The sequence below is a fragment of the Neovison vison genome, chromosome 13 (genome assembly GCF_020171115.1).
Source record: "Neovison vison isolate M4711 chromosome 13, ASM_NN_V1, whole genome shotgun sequence".
In the NCBI taxonomy this organism is placed as follows: Eukaryota; Metazoa; Chordata; class Mammalia; order Carnivora; family Mustelidae; genus Neogale; species Neogale vison.
In genome coordinates, this window is record NC_058103.1 from 14,494,958 (window position 1) to 14,522,838 (window position 27,881).

At 43.1% G+C, this 27,881-nt stretch overlaps 1 protein-coding gene across 2 annotated transcripts; it reads left to right on the plus strand.

Annotated features, from left to right (window-relative positions):
- Positions 1–4,170: 4,170 nt before the first annotated feature.
- Positions 4,171–23,394, plus strand: ACOT6 (acyl-CoA thioesterase 6). Of its 2 annotated transcripts, none has more exons than XM_044230391.1 (6): positions 4,171–4,195; positions 5,211–5,266; positions 10,906–10,961; positions 19,752–20,419; positions 20,986–21,188; positions 22,736–23,394. In XM_044230391.1, exons 4-6 carry the CDS (start codon positions 19,963–19,965, stop codon positions 23,339–23,341), a joined length of 1,266 nt encoding a protein of 421 aa, XP_044086326.1. In that variant the 5' UTR covers positions 4,171–4,195; positions 5,211–5,266; positions 10,906–10,961; positions 19,752–19,962; the 3' UTR covers positions 23,342–23,394. The 2 variants fall into 2 exon arrangements, with proteins under 2 accessions (XP_044086326.1, XP_044086327.1); XM_044230392.1 differs by having other exon boundaries at positions 19,879–20,419.
- Positions 23,395–27,881: the final 4,487 nt, after the last annotated feature.

Below are 27,881 nucleotides of genomic sequence, written 5' to 3' on the forward strand. Positions count from 1 at the left end.
GTTTTGGAGCACAGACTGAACTGTGTACAGAAAAAAACAAGAAGAGGGACACCTGGGTGGCTCAGTCGGTAAAGTGTCTGCCTTTGGCTCAGGTTATGATCCCAGGATCCTGGGATGGAGTCACAGCATCAGATTCCTTGCTCAGCCGGAAGCCTGCTTCTCTCTAGGTCTGCAGCTACCACCCCCCCCCCCGCCCGCCGCACCCCTTGCTTTACTCTTTCTCTCTGGCAAATGAATAAATAAAATTAAAAGAAAAAGGAAAAGCAAGATAAGATGACAAAATAGTTGATCTGGTATTTTAGAAAAGGGTGCTTAGGGAAAAAGAACATTTCCCAAGAAAATATTGTTATTGTTGTATTTTTCTTAAAGATTATTTATTTACTTATTTATCTGAAAGACAGAGATCACAGGTAGGCAGAGAGGCAGAGAAGAGGAAGCAGGCTCCCTGCTGAGCAGAGAGCCCGATGCGGGACCTGAGCTGAAGGCAGAGGCTTAACCCACTGAGCCACACAGGCACCCCTTGTATTTTTCTTTCTTTCTTTCTTTCTTTTTTTTTTTAAAGATTTTATTTATTTATTTGTCAGAGAGAGAGGAGCGAGAGTGAGCACAGGCAGACAGAGTGGCAGGCAGAGGCAGAGGGAGAAGCAGGCTCCCTGCCAAGCAAGGAGCCTGATGTGGGACTCGATCCCAGGACGCTGGGATCATGACCTGAGCTGAAGGCAGCTGCTTAATCAACTGAGCCACCCAGGCGTCCCTGAATTTTTCTTTATTGATAAGACTCTTAAAGGATTTTTAAAAAATGATTTTGTTTATTTGTCAGAGGGAGCGAGCAAGAGAGAGAGAGAGAGAGAGAGAAAGAGAGCTAGCACAAGCAGGGGGAGAGGCAGGCAGAGGAAGAAGCAGGCTCCCCGCTGAGCAAGGAGCCAGATGGGGGACTCAATCCTGGGATCCTGGTATCATGACCTGAGCCGAAGGCAGATGCTTAACTGACTGAGCCATTCAGGTGTCTTGACTCTTAACGAATTTTATTTTATTTTAAAGATTTTATATATTGATTTGTCAGAGATTACAAGCAGGGGGAGCAGCAGGCAGAGGGAGGAAGCAGGCTCCCCTCTGAGCAAGGAACCTGATGTGGGACTGATCCCAGGGTGCTGGGATCATGACCTGAGCTGGAGGCCGATGCTTAACCCACTGAGCCACCCAGGCATCCCAAGGATTTTAAATATTACAGAAATGAAGGTTATTTTCTTTCCTCCTCCCTTCCTCTTGGTTGGGACCTATCAATAAATTATTGGAACCGGCCAGGTAGAAGCCTGGTTTTCAGGGTCAGTTAGTAAATGTCAGTAAGTGAATTGTAAAGAATGCAGAGTTATCAAATTCTAAGAATTGTTTTGAAATAAACTTTGAAAAGCTTTAGGGTAGTCTGTACTTTTTTAGTTCTGTTACAATCAGGTTTCACTTTCTTCCAAACTAATTGTCATAGGAAGAGAAAAGCAGTCTGAAGCCATCTGAAGCCAAAGAGATTAAGCTTTATGCTCAGATTCCCCCTATAGAGAAGATGGATACCTCCTTGTCCACACTTACTAATTGCAAGTAAGTTCTCTTGTCTTTTTTCCCTTTCTTTTCTAAATACACAAACCAGAAAAAATGTGTTAGTTTCCTATGATCTTCATTTCTCTTTTTTTGTTTGTTTGGTTAATGCAGTTCCCCCTTTGGCAAGGCCAAACATAAGAGATTACTGGTTTATGGGACTACTGATAAAGTAACCCTGAACAATGTAGTTTTTTTTTTTGTTTTTTTTTTTTGACAGAGAGAAATCACAAGTAGACGGAGAGGCAGGCAGAGAGAGAGAGAGGGAAGCAGGCTCCCTGCTCAGCAGAGAGCCCGATGCGGGACTCGATCCAAGGACCCTGAGATCATGACCTGAGCCGAAGGCAGCAGCTTAACCCACTGAGCCACCCAGGCGCCCCAATGTAGTATTTTTTTATAGTAAAATTTGTATAATGTGCCTGGAGAATAGAGGTTTCCTTGTCTCTTGGGAGAAACTAAATAACACAGTAATACTATTATCTTGGCATAAAATCTAATAATTTCTTTTATAAGATTAGCCAGTCAGCACTATACTTAGCAGAGGACTAAGAGATACTGCTGTAAAATTTTCTCAAATTATAAAAATACATTGTAAAACCTCTAGAAAATACAAAAAGCACAAAGGAAAGAGTTAATATTAACCAAAATGGTACCATCTTTTTAGAACCAGTATTAGCATTCTGATATAGAGCCTTCTGATTTTTTTTCCAAATTGGGATCAAACTATACTTATTATTTTGTAATTCTATTTTCCCATGACTTTAAGTACCAAATCTATATATTTTTTTTAGTACCAAATCTATATTAATTCCCCTTAACTTCTTTTCTTTTCTTTTTTTCTTTTTTTTTTTTTTTAAGATTTTATTTATTTGACAGACAAAGATCACAAGTAGGCAGAGAGGCAGGCAGAGAGAGGAGGAAGCAGGCTCCCTGCTGAGCAGAGAGCCCGATGTGGGGCTTGACCCCAGCACCCTGGGATCATGACTCGAGCTGAAGGCAGAGGCTTAACCCACTGAGCCACCCAGGCGCCCCTTCTTTTTTTTTTTATTTGAGAGAGAGAGCAGGAGAAGTGGAGAGTCAGAGGGAGAAGCAGACTCCCTGCTGAGCAGGGAGCCCCATACGGGACTCGATCCTAGGACTCATCCTCTTAACTTATTTTCTAAATACTTATATACTTTTTGGCAAGCTTCTGTGGCAAATTTGAGGCAGTTAAATGTTGACACCTTGTGACCATGCTCTCTGGCAGCAGTGTCTCTTCTCAGAGCTGTAGACTATTGTAGAATCACCTAGGGTTCTTTCTGCTTTCTCCACCCTGTGTGCTTGGAAGTGTAGTGCACTGACTACCAACTTAAGAATCTCCTTAAGCCCCATCCCAGTTTACAGAAACAAAATAGCTACTGACGAAACCTAGGAATCTTGTTTTTTTTTTTTTTTTTTTTAAGAGTGTATTCATTTATTTGACAGAGACAGTGAAAGAGGGAACACAAGCAGGGGGAGTGGGAGAGGGAGAAGCAGGCTCCCCATTGAGCAGGGAGCCTGATGTGGGGCTTGATCCCAGAACCCTGGGATCATGATCTGAGCTGAAGGCAGATGCTTAACGAATGAGCCACCCAGGTGCCCCAATCTGTATTTATAATAAGCAACTTGAGTATCTCTTAGACACATAATTTGTGAACCCATGCATTAGGCTAGTATCTGTCTTTGGAATGAAAGGGAAAAGCAAACATACTTAGTTATTGTATGCAACTTGTCCTTTATGATGACAGCACAGTGTATTATATAAAATTCCATCTTAGATTTTTTTTTTTTTGCTTCAAAAGCAAAAAACAGTGCTTTCAAAGAGCACTGTTTCAAAATGGTCAGATATCTTTTTATCATAAGGCCATCTCAAAGGCAAATATTTGAGAAGGTTTTGTACCTAGTACCAGAGTATTAGGAAGCGGCTTGGAAAGAGTCAGCCTGTTCATATTTTTGCTGACAATCTCTTTGGGCAGGTTGCCTGGACACCAATTAAAGAATTCATCTCCAATCATATTCCCAGATTTAAGGCATTTTCCACTTGTAGTAGTCAGGAGTTGGGGATTATTGGAAAATACACAGATTTGACCAATAACTTACACTGCACAGTAGTTGCTTTTATTAAAAAAAATGAAAAATTCTTAAGTCATATCAGAAAGGATAAGATCACATGTTTTAGAGTCAGTTTTGGAAGGGTTTAAATTAGACTCTGCCCCTTTCTGGATATGTAATATTAGGCAAACTGCTTAACATCTTTGTCCCTCAGTGTAAAATATGGGTGATAACAATAGTACTTATTTCACAGGATTGTTGCGATGGTTAAAACAGTTTATGTAAAGTAAGTACTTGGAAGAGTACTGAGCACAGATTGTGTTCAATAAAATTAGCTTTTATCATATTGTTTGCATGAAGTAAACTAAAACATTAAATATTTTGTCAAGAAAGGATGACTAAGAATGTGTAGTTATATCCTTGTAAAATATTTTGTCTTTTCTTTCTTTTTTTTTCGGGGCCTGAACTCATGACCCTGAGATCAAGACCTGAGCTGAGAGCAACAGTCAGAGGCTCAACCAACTGAGACACTGAGGTACCTCTAATTTTTTTTTTTATATAACTGAATTATGAGTAGAAAAAAACCTAGACAAATATATACAGACCATTAGAAGTAGTTCTCTCTGGGGAAATCTGTGGAGGGATTAGAATTACATATGACTTCCTCAGTATACATTTCTGAATGATTTAACACACAAGCAAATAAATATCTTTGCACATGCATATATATCATTCTGCTTTCTATCAAAAGGAATCATATAAAATATATTGTTCTGCCAGGTGGTTTTTTTTTCTTTCTTTTTTTTTTTTTTTCAAAGATTTCATTCATGTATTTGACAGAGATCACAAGTAGGCAGAGAGGCAAGCAGAGAGGAGAAAGCAGGCTCCCCGCTGAGCAGAGAGCCCGATGTGGGGGTCGATCCCAGGACCCCGAGATCACGACCCGAGCCGAAGGCAGAGGCTCAACCCACCGAGCCACCCGGGCGCCCCCTGCCAGGTGGTTTTTAACTTGAGCGCACATCATGGACATCTTCCCAAGCTGATATCTGGAGCCCAGTTTCATTTGTATTAGTGACAGCATAGTTTTCCATTACCTATCCCTCAGTTGCTAGATGTTTACAGATTTTTCCCCGTTTTTTTGCTATTACAATAATACACTAAATAATCTAGCTTATAGATCTGTTGGCATTGGCATTTCAGTAGGCTGTATTCCTAAAAATGAATTACTGGGTCAAGGAATGCATGCATTTAAATAACTTAATGGGTAACATCAAATTACCTTCAGAAAGTTTTTTTAAAATTTTCTACAATAAATATGTATTAACTTCTGTAATCAGGAAAAAAGTATGAGGATTGATTTCAAAATGAAAGAATACATGCCATGTCTGAGAGGGGAAAAAAGGATTCAGTGTAAAAAGAAAACATGACTTAAATATTATCTTGTGTGGGCACTTAATTCCTGATACACTATTTATTTATTTATTTATTTTTCTAATATACCATTTAAAATTGTTTTGTACTAATTCAAGTTTTCCTTTGTACTTTTCAAGGAAGCTTTCACTATCTACAAAGTGCATTGAAAAAATTGCCAACCTCAATGGCTTAAGTAAGTGATCCACAGTAACAGATGGTTCTTGGATTTTCTCGTTATTGGAATAAACATTCCAGAGACACTTATGTAATCCCAGAAACCAGCACCTGTTTTAACCACAGTGATTGTCAGGTGGCAGCGAGACTATATCCACCATGTGTCTTAAATGTGGTCATCCCAAGAACATTAGAACATGGATCTGAGTGAAATCAGTCAAGCAGAGAGAGTCAATTATCATATGGTTTCACTCATTTGTGGAGCATAACCAATAGCATGGAGGACAAGGGGCGTTAGAGAGTAGTAGGGAATTTGGGTAAATTGGAAGGGGAGGTGAACCATGAGAGACTATGGACTCTGAAAAACAGTCTGAGGGGTTTGAAGTGGCGGGGGGGTGGGAGGTTGGGGTACCAGGTGGTGGGTATTATAGAGGGCACAGCTTGCATGGAGCACTGGGTGTGGTGAACAAATAATGAATACTGTTTTTCTGAAAATAAATAAATTGGGGAAAAAAAAAAAAAGAAAGAACATGGATCTGAACATTTTAAAGACATTTTAAAGCTTTTTTAGAGTTAGAATTAAATGGAAGAATTAGATTTTTTTTTTTAAAGATTTTATTTGTTTATTTGACAGACAGAGATCACAAGTAGACAGAGAGGCAGGCAGAGAGAGAGAGAGAGGGAAGCAGGCTCCCTGCTGAGCAGAGAGCCCGATGCAGGACTCGATCCCAGGATCCTGAGATCATGACCCGAGCTGAAGGCAGCGGCTTAACCCACTGAGCCACTCAGGCGCCCGAATTAGATTTTTTTAATTATAAATTTTTCAAATCTGTCTTGTGTTTAATACTTATAATATTTAAATTTTAATTCCTCACCATCATTGTTTTTGTTGTACTCCTTATCTGTCTTTAAAAAAAAATTTTTTTTTTTTTTTAGATTTATTATTTGACAGAGAGAGACACAGCAAGAGAGGGAACACAAGCAGGGATAGTGGAAGAGGGAGAAGCAGGCTTCCTGCAGAGTAGGCAGCCCAATGCGGGGCTGGATGTGGGGCTAAATGCAGGGCTGGATCCCAGGACCCTAGGATCATGACCTGAGCTGAAGGCAGATGCTTAACGACTGAGCCACCCAGAAGCCCCCAGAGTCTTCTTTCTAAAAATAGTCTTCTCTGTCATTAATTTCGATGTTATAATTTCTTTCCCTATACAGTAATAAATTAGTAAGATCATTTTAGCCTTTGTCACCCTTTTCATGTGTATTTTTTAAAGGAGTTTTGTTTTGTTTTTTAAAGGAGTTTTACATATTAAGTTCAATATTATCTTTAGAAGAGTTGCATATATTTGTTATGTCCAGTTTCTGAAGTTGTTTCTCAGTCCTCATGTTCGTTGACCTAACAGCATATTTTGACATGGATGATTTTGTTCCTCTTTGAAGCAATTTCAGTATTTGATTTCTGGTATGCTGTGCCCTCCTGATTTCTTAGACTACTCCTTCCTAGTCTCATGTCCCCAACTTTTAAGTGTTAGAGTCCCCAGGACCCAGTTCTTAGATCTCTTCTCTATTCTGTTTTCACCTACTCCCTGAATTATCTCATCAGGTCATGGCTTTACCATCTATAGGCTGATGGTTCCCACTTCTGTATCTCTAACCCAGGCATCTCCTCTGAATTCCAGATTCCAGTCAGTTGCCTGATATTACCATTGGAGTCTAATACACATCTCATAACTAACGTGTCCAAAACTAAGTACTCCAGCCCCAGCTAAACCAACTTCTAATGTTTTTCTCAGATGCTAAAGCTCCATTCCTCCCTTTGCTTAGGCCAAACTCCCTGGTAATTTCTCAACTTCTTTCTCACACATCCCCAAGACCCATTATCTTTCTAATTTCATCTCCTATTACTCTTCTCTCATTGTCTCAGGCAGGTTTTTGTATTTTGTGAACACTTCTGATGTGGCCCTGCTTCAAAGCTCTTGTTCTTAAAGTTCCTATGCCTGTAAATGTCCTTCCTCCGAAAAGCCTCATGGCTAGTTGCCTCACTTCCTTTAAATCTTAGACGTCACCCTCTATCCAAAATGTCAACTGTTCCCAATCCCCGAACATTTCATTCTTTTTACCTGCTTTTTTTTCTGCTTCACGCTTGTCAGTCTCTAATATATTTATTTGTTTTGTCTATCACTTTGCAAATTACTAGCTCAATGTCAGCAGAAATTTTTATCTGTATTCCGCTGTTATATTGTGATTATAGCTGTTCCTTGCATACAGTAGATGCTCAGTAATTGTGTTTTGAATCAATAACTTTTTAAAAAGATTTTATTTATTTGAGAGACACAGAATGAGCGCATGAGAGAATATGAAATGGGGAGGGGCAGAGAGTGTGGGAGAAACAGACTCCCAGCTGAGCAGACACTTAACCAACCGAACCACCCAGGTTTTTTGAATCAGCTTCTATTCTGAATGAAAAAGAAAAAATAATGTGCCAATCATCCGTATGAAGAAGCTTTAAAAAATAATTGTTATGTGATTTTCTTAAATATTTAATTTCCACACATTTATAGTTCTATGGGATGTGTTAGTTTGCTAGGGCTACCATAATCAATTCCACAGACTAGGTGGCTTAAACAACAGAAATTTATTTTCTGGGGCTTGTGGAGGGTAGAAGTCCAAGACCAAGGGTTTGGCAGGATTGAGTTCTTCTGAGGCCTCTCTCCTTGGCTTATGGATGACCATCTTTTCCCTTGGTTGTTAATGGACTTTCTTCTGCTTCTGTGTCCAGTCTCCTCTTCTTATAAGGGCACCAGACATATTGAATTTTGCCTAAAATGGTCTCATTTTACCTTAATTACCTCTTGAAAATCCCTGTGTTCAAATATAGTCATATTCTGAGGCACTGGGTGTTGGGACTACAACATATGAATTTTAGGACATATGAACTGAACACAGTTCAGTCCATAACATGGGGTCTTGTTTCAACAATTAAAGCATTTTTGCAGGGGGCGCCTGGGTGGCTCACTGGGTTAAGCTGCTGCCTTAGGCTCAGGTCATGATCTCAGGGTCCTGGGATCGAGTCCCGCATCGGGCTCTCTGCTCAGCAGGGAGCCTGCTTCCTCCTCTCTCTGCCTGCCTCTCTGCCTACTTGTGATCTCTCTCTGTCAAATAAATAAATAAAATCTTTAAAAATAAATAAATAAATAAAGCATTTTTGCATGAATTAGATCACTCTTGAAATACTTTGTCCTAAAAGTTAAATGTTTCTCATAATGGAATTTAAAATAATTCATTTAATTACATTAATTAAAACAAAGTTTATATAACCATATATGCCTGATACATACATGCACACACAAACATATAAACGTACACATCATTTATGTTGTACTTACCTGAATGAAGCCTTATGCTGAATGTTTTATAAGACTGACGCGCTACCTACTGCGCTAACGAGGCACCTTGAATGTTTTAGACAATTATCTCATTTAATCCTGATATTCTTCTTTTTATAGAGATTTTATTTATTTATTTATTTATTTATTTGAGAGAATGAGCTGGGGTTAGTGGGGGAAGGGGCAGGGGGGAGGGAGAGGGAGGTTGGAATAGAATATCAAGTAGGGGGCACCTGCTTAAGCTCAGATGCTTAAGTGTCTGCCTTCAGCTAAGGTTGTGTCTCTAGGTCCTAGGATTGAGCCCCACGGCATTGGCATTGACGGGCTTCTAGCTCAGTGGGGAGTCTGCTCTCCCTCTGCCTCTCCCCTTGCTTGTGTTCTCTCTCTAATGAATAAATAAAATCTTAAAAAAAAAAAAAAAAATCCAAGCCGACTCTGTGCTGAGCACAGAGACCAACGCAGAGCTTCATCTCTTGAGCCTGAGACATGACCTGAGCTGAAACTAAGTCTCAACTGACTGAGCCACCCAGGCACCCCAATCCTGAAATCCTTATAAGTAAGATATTATATTTCCTCATTTTATGTATGATGAAACTGTGAGACAAAGAGGCTTGGTTGCTTTCCTAGAAAGCTGGGACTAGAAATCTGAAAAGTGAATTTGTGTTCTTAACCATTGAATTATGGATGTTCTGAAACAGTGCATCAGATAGAACGGTCTGAGATATATTGTTGCCACTAGCCACGTACAACTGTTAAGCAGTGTGACCAAGGAACTGAATTTTAAATTGTATTTAATTATAATTAATTTAAATTAAATAGTCACATATGGCTAGTAACTACCATATTGGACGACAGTTACAGATGGTTATGCTGTGAAAACTAAGTGTGTAACTTACGCATAAGTAATCAACAATTTTTTTGGAACAGAAATGTTCTCCCCAAAAATGTTCCAAAACAAAAAATCTGTTATTTTGCTAGAAATGTTTTTTTTAATTTTGAAAAAAAATACATGCATATAGTTTTATGCAAACAGTTCAAAAAAGGTTACACTGGAAAGTAAGTTTTCCTCTGACCACTGTTTCTATTTTCTTTTTTTCTTCCAGAAATAGATACATGAATAGGATCATCCTTTTAAAAAATACAAATAAGCATTTTTTAAAGGATATTCTATTTGGCACAGAGAGACACAGCAGGAGAGGGAACACAGCAGGGGGAGTGGGTGAGGGAGAAGCAGGCTTCCCACTGAACAGGCAGCCGGATGTGGGGCTTGATCCCAGGACCCTGAGATCACGGCCCGACCTGAAGGCATGGCATGAGCCACCCAGACACCCCACAAATAAGCATTTTTATTTTTATTCTTTTTAAAGATTTTTATTTATTTATTTGACAGAGAGAGATCACAAGTAGGCAGAGAGGCAGGCAGAGAGAGGGGGGAAGCAGGCTCCCCGCTGAGCAGAGAGCCCGATGTGGGGCTCGATCCCAGGACCCTGGGATCATGACCTGAGCCGAAAGCAGAGGCCTTAACCCACTGAGCCACCCAGGTGCCCCCAAATAAGCTCTTTTTTTTTTTTTTTTTAAAGATTTTATTTATTTATTTGACAGAGAGAGATCACAAGTAGGCAGAGAGGCAGGCAGAGAGAGAGAGAGGAGGAAGCAGGCTCCCTGCTGAGCAGAGAGCCCGATGCGGGACTCGATCCCAGGACCCTGAGATCATGACCTGAGCCGAAGGCAGCGGCTTAACCCACTGAGCCACCCAGGCACCCCCAAATAAGCATTTTTAAAGCAGATCACAATCTAACTCTTTAAAAGTTTGAAAGCAAAAGATTTTAAAATACTAAGTCATTTGATTTCACTTTTAATTCTTTGTGGAGTGAGGTGGGCTATACATAGGTGTGTTCCTATTTTCTAATGTGAGTCCTTATGCTATAGTAGATTTGAAATATATATGCTTCCAAATTTAAAGTTCAAATCTTTTTTACTTATTTTATCCCTGAAGTATTTTTCCTAGCCAGCAATTTAAAACCATGCATTCAAGATAGCTGACCATTTGTAAATTTCATGTTGTCATGATGTGAAATTATAGCTGTAGTGTTTACCTTCGATGATAAGTCAATTTCCTACTTGAATACCACTTTTTATTAATACAGCCTTTCTTACTCATTAGATAAGTATATTTATTATATAAAATTTATTAACACTTCATTATACTAGATTTACAACAGCTGTAATATGATTCTCATTAACAAATAACTGTATTTTTTTTTTTTCCTCACTGCAGAAAACTTGAGGATATTGTCTTTAGGAAGAAACAACATAAAGAACTTAAATGGACTGGTAGGTTGTTATTTATTTCTTTAAAAAAGCATGCACTTCTTTCCTTAATATACAAGCAATATTTGTCCATTGCAGAAACTTTACTAAATAGAAAAGCAACCATGAAAGGTACCTATAGATCACTTACAGTTTAAATATTGGTAACTTTTTTTTTTCATTTTATTTTTTTTTATTATTTTTTTTATTTTTTATAAATATATATTTTTATCCCCAGGGATACAGGTCTGTGAATCGCCAGGTTTACACTTGGTAACTTTTTTTTTTAAAGATTTACTTACTTATTTGAGGGAGACAGAGTGTGCAGGAGGAGGGGGAGAGGGAGATGGAGAGCTGAGGTGGGGTCAATCGTGACCCTGAGCACGACCTGACCCAAAACCAAGGGTCGGATGCTTAACGGTCTACCCCACCCAGGCACCTCAAAAATATTGCTGACATTTTGATTGTCATCTTTCTTGCATTTTTTTCTATTCTTTGATATAGAAAATGAAACCATACTATACATTATTGTTTTGGATCTTTATTTTTTTTTTACTTAATATGTAAAGATGATTTTTTTCATGTAATTCATTCATTTAACAAATTCATTTAGTCTATTTCCTGAATGTCTACTTTAAGCCAGGTGCTGTTCTGGGCATCAGAGATACAGAAAAATATGAAAGGAAGTCCTTGCTCCCCTAGAACTTCTATTACAGTAGAGGGAGGCAGACTAGAAAATATTTGTAGAGTACATAAACAATAGATTATATAATATGGGTGGTGATGAAGGCAATGACGAAAAACAAAACATACAAAAGCATGGGTGGATGGGAAGTGAGGATGTAAGCTCTAGAGCTGACCAAGGGACTGGTGTTCCAGACTGAGGTGGGAGAGCAAAGGTGGATGTCCTGAAACTGAAGGTGCTTGACATGCTTGAGTAAGAGCAGAAGAGGTGAATGAGGTGGGGGCAGGGGGAAGTTGTCCTCCCTGAGGTTGGAAAGGGAGCCAGGAACCAGGCCACATGGGGCCTTGTAGGTCATAATAAGATTTTGGATTTTTTTTCCTAATGGCTTGAGTAGCCGTTGGAGGTTTTTGATCAGAGGATGTAACTGAAGTTGTTCCTTTTTGTTGTTGTTTCTTAAAGATTTTATTTATTTGAGAGAGCATGCCTATGTGCACACATGCAGGGGGAGGGACAGAGGGAGAGGAAGAGAAGCAGACTGTCCGCGGAGTGCAGAGCCTGTCGCAGGGCTTAATCTCCTGACCCTGAAATCATGACCTGAGCCGAAATCAAGAGTTGGACACTTGACTCACTGAGCCACCTAGGTGCCCTGTAACTCAAGTTTTTAAAATAATTTTCAACCATTCCCCTTTTTAAATAACAGTGTAATATTCTATTTTACCAATTTACCATAATTTAAGTTAGTTACTTATTAGTCATTATTTCTAGTTTGGAGTAGCTATCATAAATGCTATTATAAATGACCTTTTAGCTATATTATCACACATATCTGTGAGTAATTCTTTGGATAAATTCCTTGAAATGGAATTTCTGCATCAAAAAGTATAAATTTCTTTTAAGGCTTCTATATAGCATATTATCAGGTTACCCTTTGGAAAGTTTGAAACAATTTATATTCCTACCAGTAATGTATCAGGGCTCCTATTTCCCCTTACCAAACTTGGGCATTTAAAATTTTTTAAGTTTTTGACACTGTACTTTATTCATATATTTATTGGCCATTTGAACTTCCTTGCAAAGAAGTTGAAATGAAACAATACTGTAAAACTAGGCAATTTCAGGAATGACAAAGCCAATGTCTTTTTCTTGTATCTGTTCCCCAAAGACGATACTTTTTAATTTGTTTTGGATTATGTATTTATTTGAGAGAGAGAGAGAGAGAAAGAGAGTGAGCATGAGCAGAGGGGATGGGAAGTGAGAGAGGGAGAAGCAGACTCCCCACTGAGCAGGGAGCATGATGGGCTCCACCCCAGGACCCCGGGATCATGACCTGCACTAAAGGCAGATGCTTAGCGACTGAGCCACCCAGGTCCCCCAACAATAATTTTTTTTTTTAATTTGACGGAGAGAAATCACAAGTAGATGGAGAGGCAGAGAGAGAGAGAGGGAAGCAGGCTCCCCGCTGAGCAGAGAGCCCGATGCGGGACTCGATCCCAGGACCCTGAGATCATGACCTGAGCCGAAGGCAGCGGCCTAACCCACTGCCCCAAGTGCCCCCAACAATAATTTTTTTAAGTGTTTATTGTTAAATAATTTATAAACATTCTGAAATTTTAAAAAAGATTTTATTTTTATTTATTTGTCAGAGAGAGAGAGAAAGAGAAAGCACAAGCAGGGGAAGGGCAAGCAGAGGGAGAAACAGGCTCCCCACTGAGCAAGGAGCCTGATAGTGGGGCTCCATCCCAGGACCCTGGGATCATGACCTAAGCCGAAGGCAGGCCCTTAACTGACTGAGCCAAGCAGGCATCCCAACAGTCTGAAATTTTTTATGACTCTGGCCTTCTCCTCTCACTCCCCCGGTAAGTCTAACTTGTGCTTCCTAAGAACCAGCAGGGATGAATCTACGGAGCTTCTCCACAATAACCTCACCAAAGCAGACAAGCTGAAGTGGCCGTCCCCTTGTTGCAGAGGCCACTATAATACCTGAACAGGAATCAGTGTTCAGAGTTGTGATTTTGGAATTATCTTGAAATGTCTTTACTCACCCATATGAAGTGTTACTAATAAACTTACAAAATATTTGGAATTCTGAGAGATTACATTCTGGTATTAAATAAAAGAAGTTTTCTCCCTCAAAATAATAACCAGTAGATGAACTGTGTGCTTGCTAGTTGGATATGATAAGTGAAATCCTTTAAAGATCTGTGAAATGAAATTTTTTTTGATGTTCTAAATGATTCACAAATGTAAAGGAATTTTTCCTTCTTTCCATTCTTCTGGGCCCCAGATGGTAAAAATGTCAAGTATAGAGACATTATTCATAATGGGTACAATGCTAATTTGTCAACAGAAGTTCAGAATTTAATATATTTCAAGCTAAACATTACTTTGAACTATCTATAAAGGAAGAGTTTGCAAGTAAACATGCCCCAAATTCTGGGGATTAATATGCCAGATGCTTGATGTTCCCCAGGTTTTTACAGAACACCAGATTCTCAAGCACTGCTATAGTATCTACCTTCTCCCATGAAATATAATATATACCTAAAAACCACAAAGAAATTATGAATACAGGATTAAAGGCATGTGTAAAGGTATTATCTAGCTGAACCATCACTTGCTTAGATCTCTTTACTTTCCATAGACTTCTATCAATACCACCCAGCAGTTTTCTTCCCAGGGTGTGTGTGTGTGTGTGTGTGTGTGTGTGTGTGTGTACATATATGTGTATGTGTATATACTATGTATACATCAAACATTTTACCAATCCACAAGTTTTACTACTTATGCATAGATGAAAGGAAAATAAGTGCATAGGGATACAGATGCCAGGCTTCAGGCAGGTTCACGTACTAACTGATTTATTCACCTAGACACACCAGCCTCAAAGCATGAATTCACATAGCTGCCTCTGTAAGTTACAGATGACTAATGTGTGAAACCTGGATTGTTAAATCAAAGGAAAGGACTCAGGAAAGCTAACAAGGTACATTGCAAGCCCATTTGTGTATGTGATCTGGCCTCTGCCTCCCTCTCAGATCTCATTCCATGTTACTCTTCATAGTTGGTAACCTACAGCCACTGGTCCGTCTCCTCCTTGAACACACCAGGTCTGTTCCCACCTGAAGAACCCCGTACTTGCTATTTCTACAGCCTTATCAACTCTGTTACTTTGGATTTCTTCATTACTGGCCTTCACACTTCAGCCTGGATGTCTCCTGCACAGAAGCGTCCCAGCTGCCATATATCTAAAGTTGCCCTCTAGGCAGTAACTCTCACCACTTACAGTTTTCTTCATCTTCCTTGTTATTATCTGAAATTTTCATTTGTTTATTCTCTGTCATATCACGCGCGCACACACACACACACACACTCAAGTTCTAATTAGTACATCAGTTTTGTTCATCGCATCTATGTCAGTGCTGGATACGTGTAGTAGGCACTCTGTAAATATTTACTGAGTGACTCAATATGTTCCTAATTACAGAAACTATTAGGTTACCTTTTTAATTCTAAGAGTAATATATGTTAATTATAAAAAACAAATCAGGCATTACATAAATACATGAAATACACTTTGAAAGTCTTTCCTCTTTATACCTATAGATATCTGTGTGTGTGTGCGTGTGTATGGGTGTATATATGTTATATATGTTTGTACCGATAATATACAGGCCATATTTTTTCTGCTTTTTCATTCATCAGTATATCAGGGATATCCTTCCATGTCAAAACATGAAGATTTAGTGTATTTTTTAAAGATTTATTTTATTTGGGACGCCTGGGTGGCTCAGTTGGTTAAGCGGCTGCCTTCGGCTTGGGTATTGATCCCAGCGTCCTGGGATCGAGTCCCACATTGGGCTCCTTGCTCGGCGGGGAGCCTGCTTCTCCCTCTGCCTCTGTCTGCCACTCTGTCTGCCTGTGCTCACTCTCACTCCTCTCTCTCTCTGACAAATAAATAAATAAAATCTTAAAAAAAAAAAAAAAAAGAGGGGCACCTGGGTGGCACAGTGGGTTAAGCCGCTGCCTTCGGCTCAGGTTGTGATCTCGGGGTCCTGGGATCGAGTCCCACATCGGGCTCTCTGCTCGGCAGGGAGCCTGCTTCCCTCTCTCTCTCTCTCTGCCTGCCTCTCTGCCTACTTGTGATCTCTCTCTCTGTCAAATAAATAAATAAATCTTAAAAAAAAAAGATTTACTTTATTTATTTGAGAGAGAGCATGTGCTAGAGGAGGGGTGGAGGGAGAGAAGAAGGAAAGAAGCAGACTCCTCGGTGAGCCGGGAGCCCAATGGCGGGCTCGATATCACAGCCTCGAGATCATGACCTGAGCCAAAATCAAGAGTGGGATGCTTAACCACCCAGGCACCCCAGTGCATTATCATTTTCTTTAAGGATTGTATTTATTTATTTGAGAGAGAGACAGATAGAGATCTCACACAAGTTGGGGGGTGGGCGCGCAGGGAGCAGCAGACTCCTTTCTGAGCAGGGAGCCTGCTCAATCCCAGGACCCTGGGATCATGACCTGAGTCCAAGGCAGACACTTAACTGAGTCCCCAGTACATTATTTTTGAAATAGCTTTATAGTTTTACAGTTTCAGAAAGTTAAAATGCATTTATTCCTTATACTGCTGAGTGTTCATATTATCTTTTTGAGGAAGGGATATCTTTTTTTTTTGTTTGCTATTACAAATCATGCTGCTGTGAATATCTTCACACATATATCCTTCAACAGTTATTTGAATGTTTATATAGGCTAGATTGCTGTAGGTAGAAATGCTGAGACTATTTGTGCACATTTAAATTTTTGGTAGGCACCTCAGATTGCTCTTACAATGCTAGTGCCAGTTTCTACTTCCATCAATGGTGTATGGGAGAGGATTTTCCCCTCCGCCCTCAATATCCATGAGTATTATCCCTGTTTTTAATATGGTAAAATATGATAGGCAAAAATGGAGTACTGTGGTGTTGTTGTTGGTTTTTTCCCAAGATTTTATTTATTTATTTGACAGACAGAGATCACAAGTAGGCAGAGCAGCAGGCAGAGAGAGAGGAGGAAGCGGGCTCCCTGCTGAGCAGAGTCCTGATGCAGGGCTCCAGGCTCCATCCCAGGACCCTGGGATCAAGACCTGAGCTGAAGGCAGAGGTTTAACCCACCTAGCCACCCAGGCGCCCCGGACTACTGTGATGTTTTAATCTGTATTCTCTAGTTATGACTTTGAATGTCCTCCTATATCTTTGTTATGTATGTTTCCTTGTTTGGAAATTGACCAAATAAAGTTTTTACCCATTTTTCTTTTTTTTTTTCTTTTTTTAATTTTTTAAAGATTTTTTATTTATTTATTTGAGAGAGAGAGACAGTGAGAGAGAGCATGAGCGAGGAGAAGGTCAGAGAGCGAAGCAGACTCCCCATGGAGCTGGAAGCCTGATGTGGGACTCGATCCCGGGACTCCAGGATCACGCCCTGAGCCGAAGGCAGTCGTCCAACCAACTGAGCCACCCAGGCGTCCCTTTACCCATTTTTCTATTGGCTTTATTTTTTTCTTACTGAATTCTAAGCACTCTCAATATTTCCTTCTTTTTTAAGATTTTATTTATTTATTTGACACAGAGAGAGATCACAGGTAGGCAGAGAGGCAGGCAGAGAGAGAGGAGGAAGCAGCCTGCCCACTGAGCAGAAAGCCCATGGTGGGGCTTGATCCCCGGACCGTGAGATCATGACCTGAGCCGAAGGCGGAGGCTTTAACCCACTGGGCCACCCAGGTGCCCCTTTTTTAAAGAGTTTATTCATCCATTTGATAGAGACCTAAAGAGCACGCTCAAGCAGGGGGAATGGCAGAGGGAGAGAGAAGAGCCGGCTTCTCCACAGCAGGGAGCCCGCCGTGGGGGTTGATCCCAGGACCCCCAGGCCTCCTTCTTTGCTGCTTTTCCCTCATGTGCCTGGGAGCCATTTCTGTGCCTCTTCACAGCAACCTAAGTAACAGGGAAGGGAGAGGTAGAAATCACCTTTTTCTTTGCCTTTCTAAAACCTAAGTGCAGATTTCACTTTTTAAGTTTCTTTCTATTGGGGGCACCTGGCTGACTCAGTCCTTAGGCATCTGCCTTTGGCTCAGGTCATGATCCCAGGGTCCTGGGATCAAACCCCACATCGGGATCCCTGCTCAGCAGGAAGCCTGGTTCTCCCTCTCCCACTCCCCCAGCTTGTGTTCCCTCTCTCCCTGTCAAATACATAAAATCTCAAAAAAAAAAATTATTTTCCTTCTCTCTCTCTCTCTCTCTCTTTGGGTGGGCAGCAGAGGGAGAGGGAGGATCTCAAGCAGGTTCCACACCCAGCATGGAGCCTGATGTGGGGATTGATCTCATAGCCCTAAGATTATGACCTGAGCCGAAATCAAGATCTGGACACTTAACCTACTAAGCCACCCAGGCGCCCCTGAGTGCCGATGTCAGTTGTGCTGGTGGCTGCGGCAGGCCAGGTAAATTCTTTGTAAGCTGAGTGTTCCTGGATTGAGCACAGCCAGCAACACTTTTTTATTTCTTAAAAGAGATTTTATTTTTTTATTTATTTATTTGAGAGAGAAAGAACACTAAGAGGGAGAGGGAAAAGCAAACACCCTGCTGAGCAGAGAGACCAACCCGGGGCTTGATCCCAGCACCAGGATCATGACATGAGACGAAAGCAGATGTTTAACCAACTGAGCCACCCAGGGGCCACAGCCTGCAACACTTTAAACAACAGATATTTAAAATACTCCGCAGAAGTTACTTCATGGGTAGAGAGTTCGAAACTCACTGCACTCTGAGATCTGGGACCTAGTCTGGCTTCTTTTTGTTCAGTTTATAACTATGTGTTGAGCTTCCACTCCCTGGGCATCTTCTGTGCGCTCCAACCAGTAGGCTGAGCTGAATGGTTGGGTTTAGCTAATGAAAGGCACTGGCAAAAATGTGAAGGGGGAGGGGTGCCTGGGTGGCTCAGTGGGTTAAAGCTTCTGTTTCAGCTCGGATCATGATCCCAGGGTTCTGGGATCAAGCCCCAAATCAGGTCCAGCTCTCTGCTCAGCAAGGAGCCTGCTTCCCTGGCTTCAGAGCCTGCTTCCCCATCTCTTGTCTCTCTTTCTGCCTACTTGTGATCTCTGTCAAATAAATAAATAAAATCTTAATTAAAAAAAAAACCAAACGCGAAGGGCGAGAGAAGAGTGAGGTCAAGGTATTTATTCTCTCCCCACTCCTCCTAGTTCACCTTGGATTGCCTTCCTCCCACCACCCTGGCTACACCATCCTGCCAGGCAACCCTCTGCCCTTGAGCCTTCTGGGCCCAAGGTTCTGCACCCAACCTTGTTTGTGTTTTAACCTTAGCGATGACTCTGGAAATAGTCCTCTTATGAAACTCTCCACAAATTACGCAATTGGGAAGTGCCACTTGTTTCCTGCCAGAACTCTGACACAACTCAACAACACGGAGACTGTCAGTGATCAGATCTGTGAATTAAAAAGTAAAACTCCAGGGGCGCATGGGTGACTCAGTGACTTAAGGGTCTGTCTTCAGCTGGGGTCCTGATCCCAAAGTTCTAGGATCAAGCACAGCATCAGGCTCCCTGCTCCCCAAGAAGCATGCTACTCTCTCTCCCTCTGCCTGCCCCTAGCCCTGCTTATGCCCCAGTGCTCTCTCAAATAAACAGAACTCAAGCTAAGCAAAACTCTTGCCGAGCACCTGCTAAAAGGTTTTATCCATGCAGTGTTTCTACATATGGTAGCCGACGTATTCATCCCAATATGCCTTTTACAAAGAGGCTGAATTCAGGGATAATTACATATCTTGCTAAATAAGGATCAGCAGGATATTAAGGAGCAGGATCAGACTGGAATACAGTTAAATCTCACTCCATCACATCTACCTGCTCTGGAAGCACCCTTGGTACCCTTGACTCTGGGGGAAAGGCTCTGTAAAGGACTGAGGCAAAGGAAGGAGTAGGCTGTTTCTCCACTGCTATCTGAATTACAGTCACCTGGGATGCTTTCTACAACTCCAGATTCTTGGAGCTGCCATCGTTTTTCCCCATCTCAGCCTTCTTTGTACCTCTATTCCACACTTACCGCGCCGGATTGCAGAATCAATAATGAACTCTTAATTTGGCAGCTACTTTCTTCCGACCAGACACTAGTGGATTTGCACAAACACTAGGAGACCTCACGCAGCGGCAGAGAGTGTCCCACGTGCGTCCAACATGCGGGGCGCAAAGGTTCCAACTGCAACTGCTTCCCAGGTAGGTGGAGAGAAGCCTGGATGAACACGTGACTGAACTCTGCGCTCTCTGAAGCCTGCAGTCCTCAGTTCAGCAGAAATCAGGATGCCTGCGACCTGGAGCCTGGAGCCCGCGGGCCGCTGCAGCTGGGACGAGCCCGTGCGCATCACCGTGCGCGGCCTGGCCCCGCGACAGCCCGTCACGCTGCGCGCGTCCCTGCGCGACGAGAGGGGCGCGCTCTTCCGGGCCCACGCGCGGTACGAAGCCGACGCCGGCGGCCTCCTGGACCTGACGCGCGCGCCCGCGCTGGGCGGCAGCTTTGTGGGGCTCGAGCCAATGGGGCTGTTCTGGGCCCTGGAGGCCGAGAAGCCCCTGGTGCGGCTCGTGAAGCGGGACGTGCAGACGCCCTTCGCCGTGGAGCTGGAGGTGCTCGACGGCCACGAGCCCGACGCGGGTCGTGTCCTGGGCCGGGCGGTGCACGAGCGCGAGTTCCTGCGGCCGGGCGTGCGGCGGGAGCCGGTGCGCGCGGGCGAGTTGCGCGCCACGCTCTTCCTGCCCCCAGGTGAGCGCCCGGGGTTCGAGGCTGTTCTGGAGAACCGGGGTGGGGGGAGTCCCGGGACCCCGGGCGGCCTCTTGGCTGGCCCGGGGAACCACATGATTGGGGGATTTTCCTAAACTCGTCCGCACACTCCAGAGCCTATTATGGTTTCTGGATAGAAGTTTGTTTCCTCTTTAAGTTTCATGGCACTTCCTAGAGTCACTGCCACTCCTTAGCTGTACGCTAAAATGTGCATTCAACATGCTCCAAACGTGCATTTATTTCAAGTGTCAGCAGGCGGCTGTGTTTCAGATACCAGTATTAGGTAATGACTTATGCCGCTGTGAGTGATCTTGGCCTCTTTCCACATCAAATTTCAAAAGAAGCTAAGCATCACAGGTAGAGGCAGTGCTCCCTATTCCTAAAAAAAACCAAACCGATGGCCATCTTCTCCCATCATGAACAGTCTGTCAGTGATTTTTTTTTTTTTTTAAGATTTTATTTATTTATTTATTTGAGAGAGAGAGAGAGTGCACATATGCAGCAAGGAGGGGCAGAGGGCGCTCCTTATGATTTGTGGTGCTTTCTAGGTGCAGGACCCTTCCCTGGGATCATCGATCTGTTTGGAACTGGTGGTGGCCTTTGTGAATATAGGGCCAGCCTCCTGGCTGGACATGGTTTTGCTGTGCTTGCTTTGGCTTACTTCAGATTTGAAGACCTCCCTGAAAATTTGGAAGATATGCACCTGGAGTACTTTGAAGAAGCTGTGAACTTCATGCTGCAGCATCCACAGGTGGGTTCTGCTGCTTGCCTGGATGCAGAGGAGAGTGAGTAGAGGAGACACAGGACTGGATTCAAAAACCCTACCAGGACACAGGGGCATAGAAAGATGTCGTGAGACACCAAAGTCCTTCAAAAGTTACTAGGATTCTTCTTTTCGTTTCTACCCATCTTTCTCCAATCTCTTAAGACTCAGCTGTTTATTTCCCTTTAATTCTTGACCATAATTCAAAGGGCTCTACTAAAATGTTAGTAACCTTACATTCTGATTCTCCATCTACCACCACACGGCCTTATAATCCTGAATAAGACAACTGCTTTCTCTGAGGTTCAGCTTTTTTCATTTATAAGGCTATTCTAAATGTATAGCGGAAAACATTTGACTATTAAGAGACATTTTAGGACATTTGAAAAGGGAGTATATTTGATGATATTAAGGAATCATTAATTTTGTTAAGTGTGATGATGGTATTATGTTTTTAGAGAGAGAGTTCTTATCTGAGACTGGAAAAAATAAAACATTTTGGTATGATTGTAAATGGAATACATACTCTTCAACTATATACACTTAAACCCAAATCTTCTACTTTTAAGTAATAAAATGTTCTGTCAGCTCTGTAAGGTACTCTGACTCTGCCATAATCCAGGGAATGGTCTCTTAGCAGAGTTGCTAAAACCTAGATAATCTTGAACTGTCATTATTGGTTTATTAGAGGAGATAAGGCCCCAGGGAAAAAGAAGAGACCAGGATATACTATCATTTCTGCCCTTAAACCTAGGCAAGAGGGGCTTCTGTCCTGGGCCTTTTGTTTTAGATGGCCACACTCTGGCCTTCCTTTGGGCTGCATCCCTACCCACAGGGTGAGGAGTCCCAAGCACCGAGGCAATGTATCCACCTGGAATTCGTGTCCCTTACACACACACACACACACCCCATGTCATTGTGATCTGGTGCCCCAGAATTCTTTGCCAAATAGCACTGATCCTGCTTCCAGGCCCTGTGTCTCTACTCTGAGCTATCAATGTGAACACATCTAGGCCTTAAACATGTAGGTTGGGGTGTCCACATACATGTGTGAGAGGCCTCTCAAGGTGCATGATGGACCTAGGGGGGTGCATGATGGACCTAGGGGCAGGAAAAAAAGGAAGGTGGTCCAGGGATGGAGGACTGGACTGGCTCTCTGCCAGGCCACATCCCAGTACAGAACTTCAAGGACACCCAAGATTTCAGACTTTCTATTATGGAGGTATATTTATAAAGGTGGGAGCCAAAAATATATTTGAAGAGTTTGTTGATTTGATTTGTAACTTTTAAACTTAGATATGGGGTGTATGGGTCTCCGTGTGTACTCTTGACCCAGTCGCCATGAATATTAGTGGAAGGCCTGTGTAGTAGGAAATCAATTGATTTGCTTCTTACAAGACACAGTTGAGCTTTGTGGGTTGCTGCATAAGGAAAGAAAGTGAATGACACTTAAGAAAGCTACCAGGAGAATATAAAAATCACCATTTATGTCCTCCACTTACAAATTCTGGGCTTGTTCTGTTTCTCTTCTTCAGGTGAAAGGCCCGAATGTTGGGCTTCTTGGCTTCTCCAAAGGAGGTGACCTGTGTCTCTCAATGGCCTCTTTCTTGAAGGGCATCACAGCCACGGTCCTTATCAATTCCTGTGTGGCCAACACAATAGCTTCTCTGCATTACAAGCATATGACTATTCCCAGTCTTGGCAGTGACCCAGGGAGATGTACAATTAATGAGCTGGGACATTTGTGTTTTATGGATGTTTGGGACAACCCACTGGAGGAACCCAATCACCCAAGTATTATTCCAGTGGAAAGGGCCCAGGGGCCCTTCCTGTTCATTGTTGGCATGGATGATCAAGACTGGAAGAGTCCCGTCTATGCTCAGATAGCCTCTGAACGGTTACAAGCCCATGGGAAAGACAGACCCCAGATAATATGCTACCCAGGAACTGGTCATTGTATTGATCCCCCTTACTTTCCTCCTTGCAGAGCTTCTGTACATACAGTGTTAGGCCAAGCAATAGTCCATGGAGGTGAGCCAAAGGCTCAGTCAAGGGCTCAGGTAGATGCCTGGCAGCAAATTCAGACTTTCTTCCATAAACATCTCAGTGGTAAAAAATTTGTCCAGTCCAGCAAAATATAACATTGTAGTAATCGTAGACCAGATACTATGAATAAAAATCTAATTCATAGGGGCGCCTGGGTGGCTCTGTCGTTAAGCGTCTGCCTTTGGCTCCGGTCATGATCCCAGGGTCCTGGGATGGAGCCCCACGTTGGGCTCCCTGCTTCACAGGAAGCCTGCTTCTCCCTCTCCCTCTGCTGCTCCCCCTGCTTGTGTTCCCTCTCTCACTGTGTTTCTGTCTGTCAAATAAATAAAGTAAAATCTTTAAAAAATTAATTCATAGAACATGTATGGGGTTTTCCGAAGCACATAGGAAACTTTTGGCAACAAAATAATTATCTTAGCTTCTGGTCAGATCCTATTGGATTCCCAGACTTTGGAACCCTCCTTTCTTCACTGCCACCCCTTTCTCCCTGAACTTTCCCTACCATATAGGCTTATCCATAGGATCAATCCTAACCTGAAATACGAGAAAGGTGAGAAGTACCTGCCCAACTCTTAATTGCTGGTCTAGCTTTGACCTGTGTTCTGGTTTTGAAGACTGAGCATCTGTATTGCTAAGAGTTCTGTATCCCCTGGGGCGCCGGGGTGGCTCAATGGGTTAAAGCCTCTGCCTTTGGCTCAGGTCATGATCCCAGGATCCTGGGATGGAGCAGCATATTGGGCTGTCTGCTCAGCAGGGAGCCTGCTTCCTCCTCTCTCTCTCTCTCTGCCTGCCTTTCTGCCTACTTGTGATCCATGTCTGTCAAATAAATAAATAAATAAATAAATAAATCTTTTAAAATTTTATCTATTTATCTTTTAAAAACATAATATTTAGGGACGCCTGTGTGTCTCAGTCCTTTAAGCTTCTGCCTTTGGCTGAGGTCATGCTCCCAAGATCTGGGATCAGGTCCCACATCAGGCTCATTGCTCAACAGGGTGCCTGCTTTTGGCTCTGTTTGCTGTCTGCCTACTTGTGTGAGCTCTCTCTCTCTCTCTCTCTGACAAATAAATAAAATCTTTTTTAAAAAGTTAAAAAAAAACCCCAACCGTTAAATTTCATGAGGGAGAAGTAATGGATCCTACAAAATCTAAGTGGGGATTCCAACTTAAGAGAGAGGGCATAAGGGCCTTTCGGGTGTCTTTCAACTCTGAGATTCTCAGAGGTGCTGGATTCCAGAACTTTGGACTTGTTCTTGCATTCTGAGGTTGGACATGACAGTCAGATTAAATTTAACCCTCTTAACTTATTACCCAGTTCCAGTCTTCTCATAGGGCTCATTAGTTACCAACTTGGAGTATATCCTTCCAGAACCATTTTATATGCATGTACATGCAAATATTTGTATGAATGTAAAAAAATATGGTTTTATTTTGTGAGTCCCGGGGCTTTTTCTGGAAAACAAGGACAGTCACGATGTAAATTTTTCTGCATAAAAAAACACATTTTTAATACTTGAGCCAGGCCCCAGGACAATAACGATTATTTCCATAGCGTATACATCTGTAGCGCTGCCTCATCTACACGTTTAAGCTTTAACCTTGGCAGTCTTTCTTAATCCCAGGCAAAAAAATTTCAAGGAAGGAATTTGGCCAAAGGCTATTATTACACGTAGCCTCCTTCAACCAGGTTTAGGGAATTGTGACCCCTGGTGGCCAGGGAGGGACTTTCAAGAAAGAGACCGGCCAGCATTCTGTCAGATCAGTGACTTCTCTTCCTCGCCGCGTGGAGAAGTAGGTTGGGGAGGAGCTCCTGCCTCTTTTAAGCCGTCCCACGACGAGGAACCAAAAGCATGACCGACCCCGGGTCCTCCTAAGTCGCCTCTTTCAGCATTTTGTTGAGCGGCGCCCCAGAGGGACCCGTGGAGGGCCCTCCTGCCCTCCGGAAACGCGGATGTCGCACTGGGACCCTCCGGTCCCGGCGCCGCTCGGCTCTTACCGCGCGGGCTGCCCCGCCCCAACCCCCGGGCTGCCCCGCCCCGCCCCGCCCCGCCCCGCCCCGCCCCGCCCCGCCCCGCTCTGCCCCGCCCCGCCCCGCTCCGGCCAGCAGCGCCTGGGGACCACTGACTCTTCCTCCTGCTGCCGCCCGCCTGCGGGTGTCGTGTCCGAACCAAAGCCGCGAAGATCTGCGAAGATCTCGGGGTCATGTGGAGGGCTGCCCAGGCGGTGCTCGGAACCCCCAGGAAACCCCCTCCTGCCCCGGAGGTCGATGTCCCCATCGACCCTTCACTCCCAGAAGTCCGCGGCCCTGACTGTCACGCCTAAGACTGGGCTGGCCGACGAGCTCCTGCACAGTAAAGTGGACGACTTAGGCCCGAGGGAGCGGACGACCCTGCGGCCGTCGGCCGTCAGCTACCGAGGCCGCCCCTTCCATTCGCTGGCGCACTACGAGGCGGACGGCCGCGGGCGCTTGGACCTGGCCAGGGCCCCGGCTGTGGGCGGCGACTTCACGGGCGTGGAGCCCTTGGGGCTCCGGTGGAGCCTCTCGCCGGTCGGCTGCGAGGATCCCTGCTTCAACCAGGTGCCGAGGGGCGTGGTGAGAAGCCCGCTGGAAGTGGAGGAGACCGTCCACCGCGCGCCGCGGCAGCCGGCGGTGTCGCTGGGCCCGGCGCTGGCCTCCGCTCAGGTGCAGCGCTGGTTCTGCAGCCCCGAGCTGCGCCGTGCTCGGCTGCAGGCCGGCCGCCTGCGGGGCGTCTTCTTGCTGCCCCCGGGTGCGTGAGGTCTTTTCGGCAGAGGGCTGCGCAGGGATTTGGGAAATCGATTTAGGAAAGCTGACTTGCTTTGCTGGCTAGTTTATCTCCAAAAAACCAAAACGAGTGCCTTAATTCCTTGATTTTGTCTCCCTAGAGTCCAGGTGGGACAGTCACTCTCCCAAATGGTGACTGGGATTTAAATTTAATCTGCTCGGGAACCCCTGTTCTGCCAGCTGCCGCTCCCTTTTGGGGTTGCCCTAGGGTTGCCCGCGCTATTCCTTGCGAGCATCTCTGCTATAGTAAGCACAACGCTGCGGTACAGTTTCTAGCCTTAAGTATTTGGTTTACCTCTGTAGTAGGCGGAGCTTTGTGTTCATTTGACTTTTCCAGTTATTCCTTGTAAAAATGACGAGAACAGTGGATCCAGATCTTTCACTGGTATCGGTTCAAGCTCCAACGTAACTGAAATCCTATTACACACATTGTTCACTTTTTTTATATACTGGTTTTACGTTAGGATACAGATGACCCTTTCTTTTTTTTAAGATTTTATTTATTTGACAGACAGAGTAGGCCGAGAGACAGACAGAGAGAAAGGAGGAAGCAGGCTCCCCGCGGAGCAGGAAGCCTGATGCGGGGCTCGATCCCAGCACCCTGAGATCATGACCCCAGCCGAAGGCAGAGGCTTTAACCCACTGAGCCACCCAGACACCCGCAGATGACCTTTTTGTTGTTATTTTCAAACATACTCTGATTGCTTGGAGATCTTCATCATGATGAAGAGACTTCGTTGCTTGTTTCATAGATCAAAGAACAATTTATTTTACAGATGAGGAAAACGGAGGCTTAAAGTGTTTTATCCAAATCACACAGCTAGATGGTGCTAAAATCTGGACGTAGTCTAAAATTCTTTGAGAGCTACACTCACACCGAAAACAGGCTGACTGAATGAGTGAAATAGGTTTTTGTTTTTAAAAAAACTAGTCTGGCTTATTTTCTACTCTTACTCTCAGGATCCTTGGAACAACTAACAATCTTTCAAATGAGAGATTTAAAACATTTCATAGTTGAGGGTGAGTGCCTTTTCTTTTCTTTCTTTTTTTCTAAAGAGTCTAAAAGGTAGTAGCAAGTTTACATACTGGGGATCAAATTGCTGAATTGAAACAAAATTAACAAATTCTCAGTTATTTTAATGTTGTAAACCTGTCGTTGGAAAAATCCATTGCTGGAATAATTGGAGGGCCTATGCGTTATGTCTTTTTCATTGTTTGCTTTAGGCTTTCTAAAAGTAATCTTGAATCCTGAGATGCTTGAGATTTATCTAATTTTAAAAAGAGCAGATGAAGATATGTCGAGTTATCTGAATGTTAAGATAACTATACTGTAAAAACCGCTACCTAAACATATACATCCTGGCTTTCACTTTGGTGACTAGGTGTGCCTTAATTTCTTTCTAGATTTGAAAATTTAGAATGGCCTTTGGCACTGGAATTTTAGATTTCTTAGTTTGGTTTACATTCTAATATTCTTGCCCCTCAATCCATCTTTATAGATTTATCTGGGACTTTTATTGGAATAACACAGAAGAATATATCTGAAAAATACTAGGAGGGAATTGGCTGAGACATTCCTCTCGGAATGGTGAATGAATAACGTAATCTACCACAGGAATGTTGAAAGAGAAATGACATCAACATCAGAAGGAAATAGTTTGACACTTTACTCTCTTTCCACTGTGAGGGAGCAAGAATTTACTGTCCCCTTCAAAGTCCTTCTAGCTGGATTAAGAATAAAATTGACATGAGGCAGATTAATAGGAGAAAATGAAACTTAGCTTTTTATATACAGGGAATCCACACAGACATGGAAATTCCAAAGACAGTCAG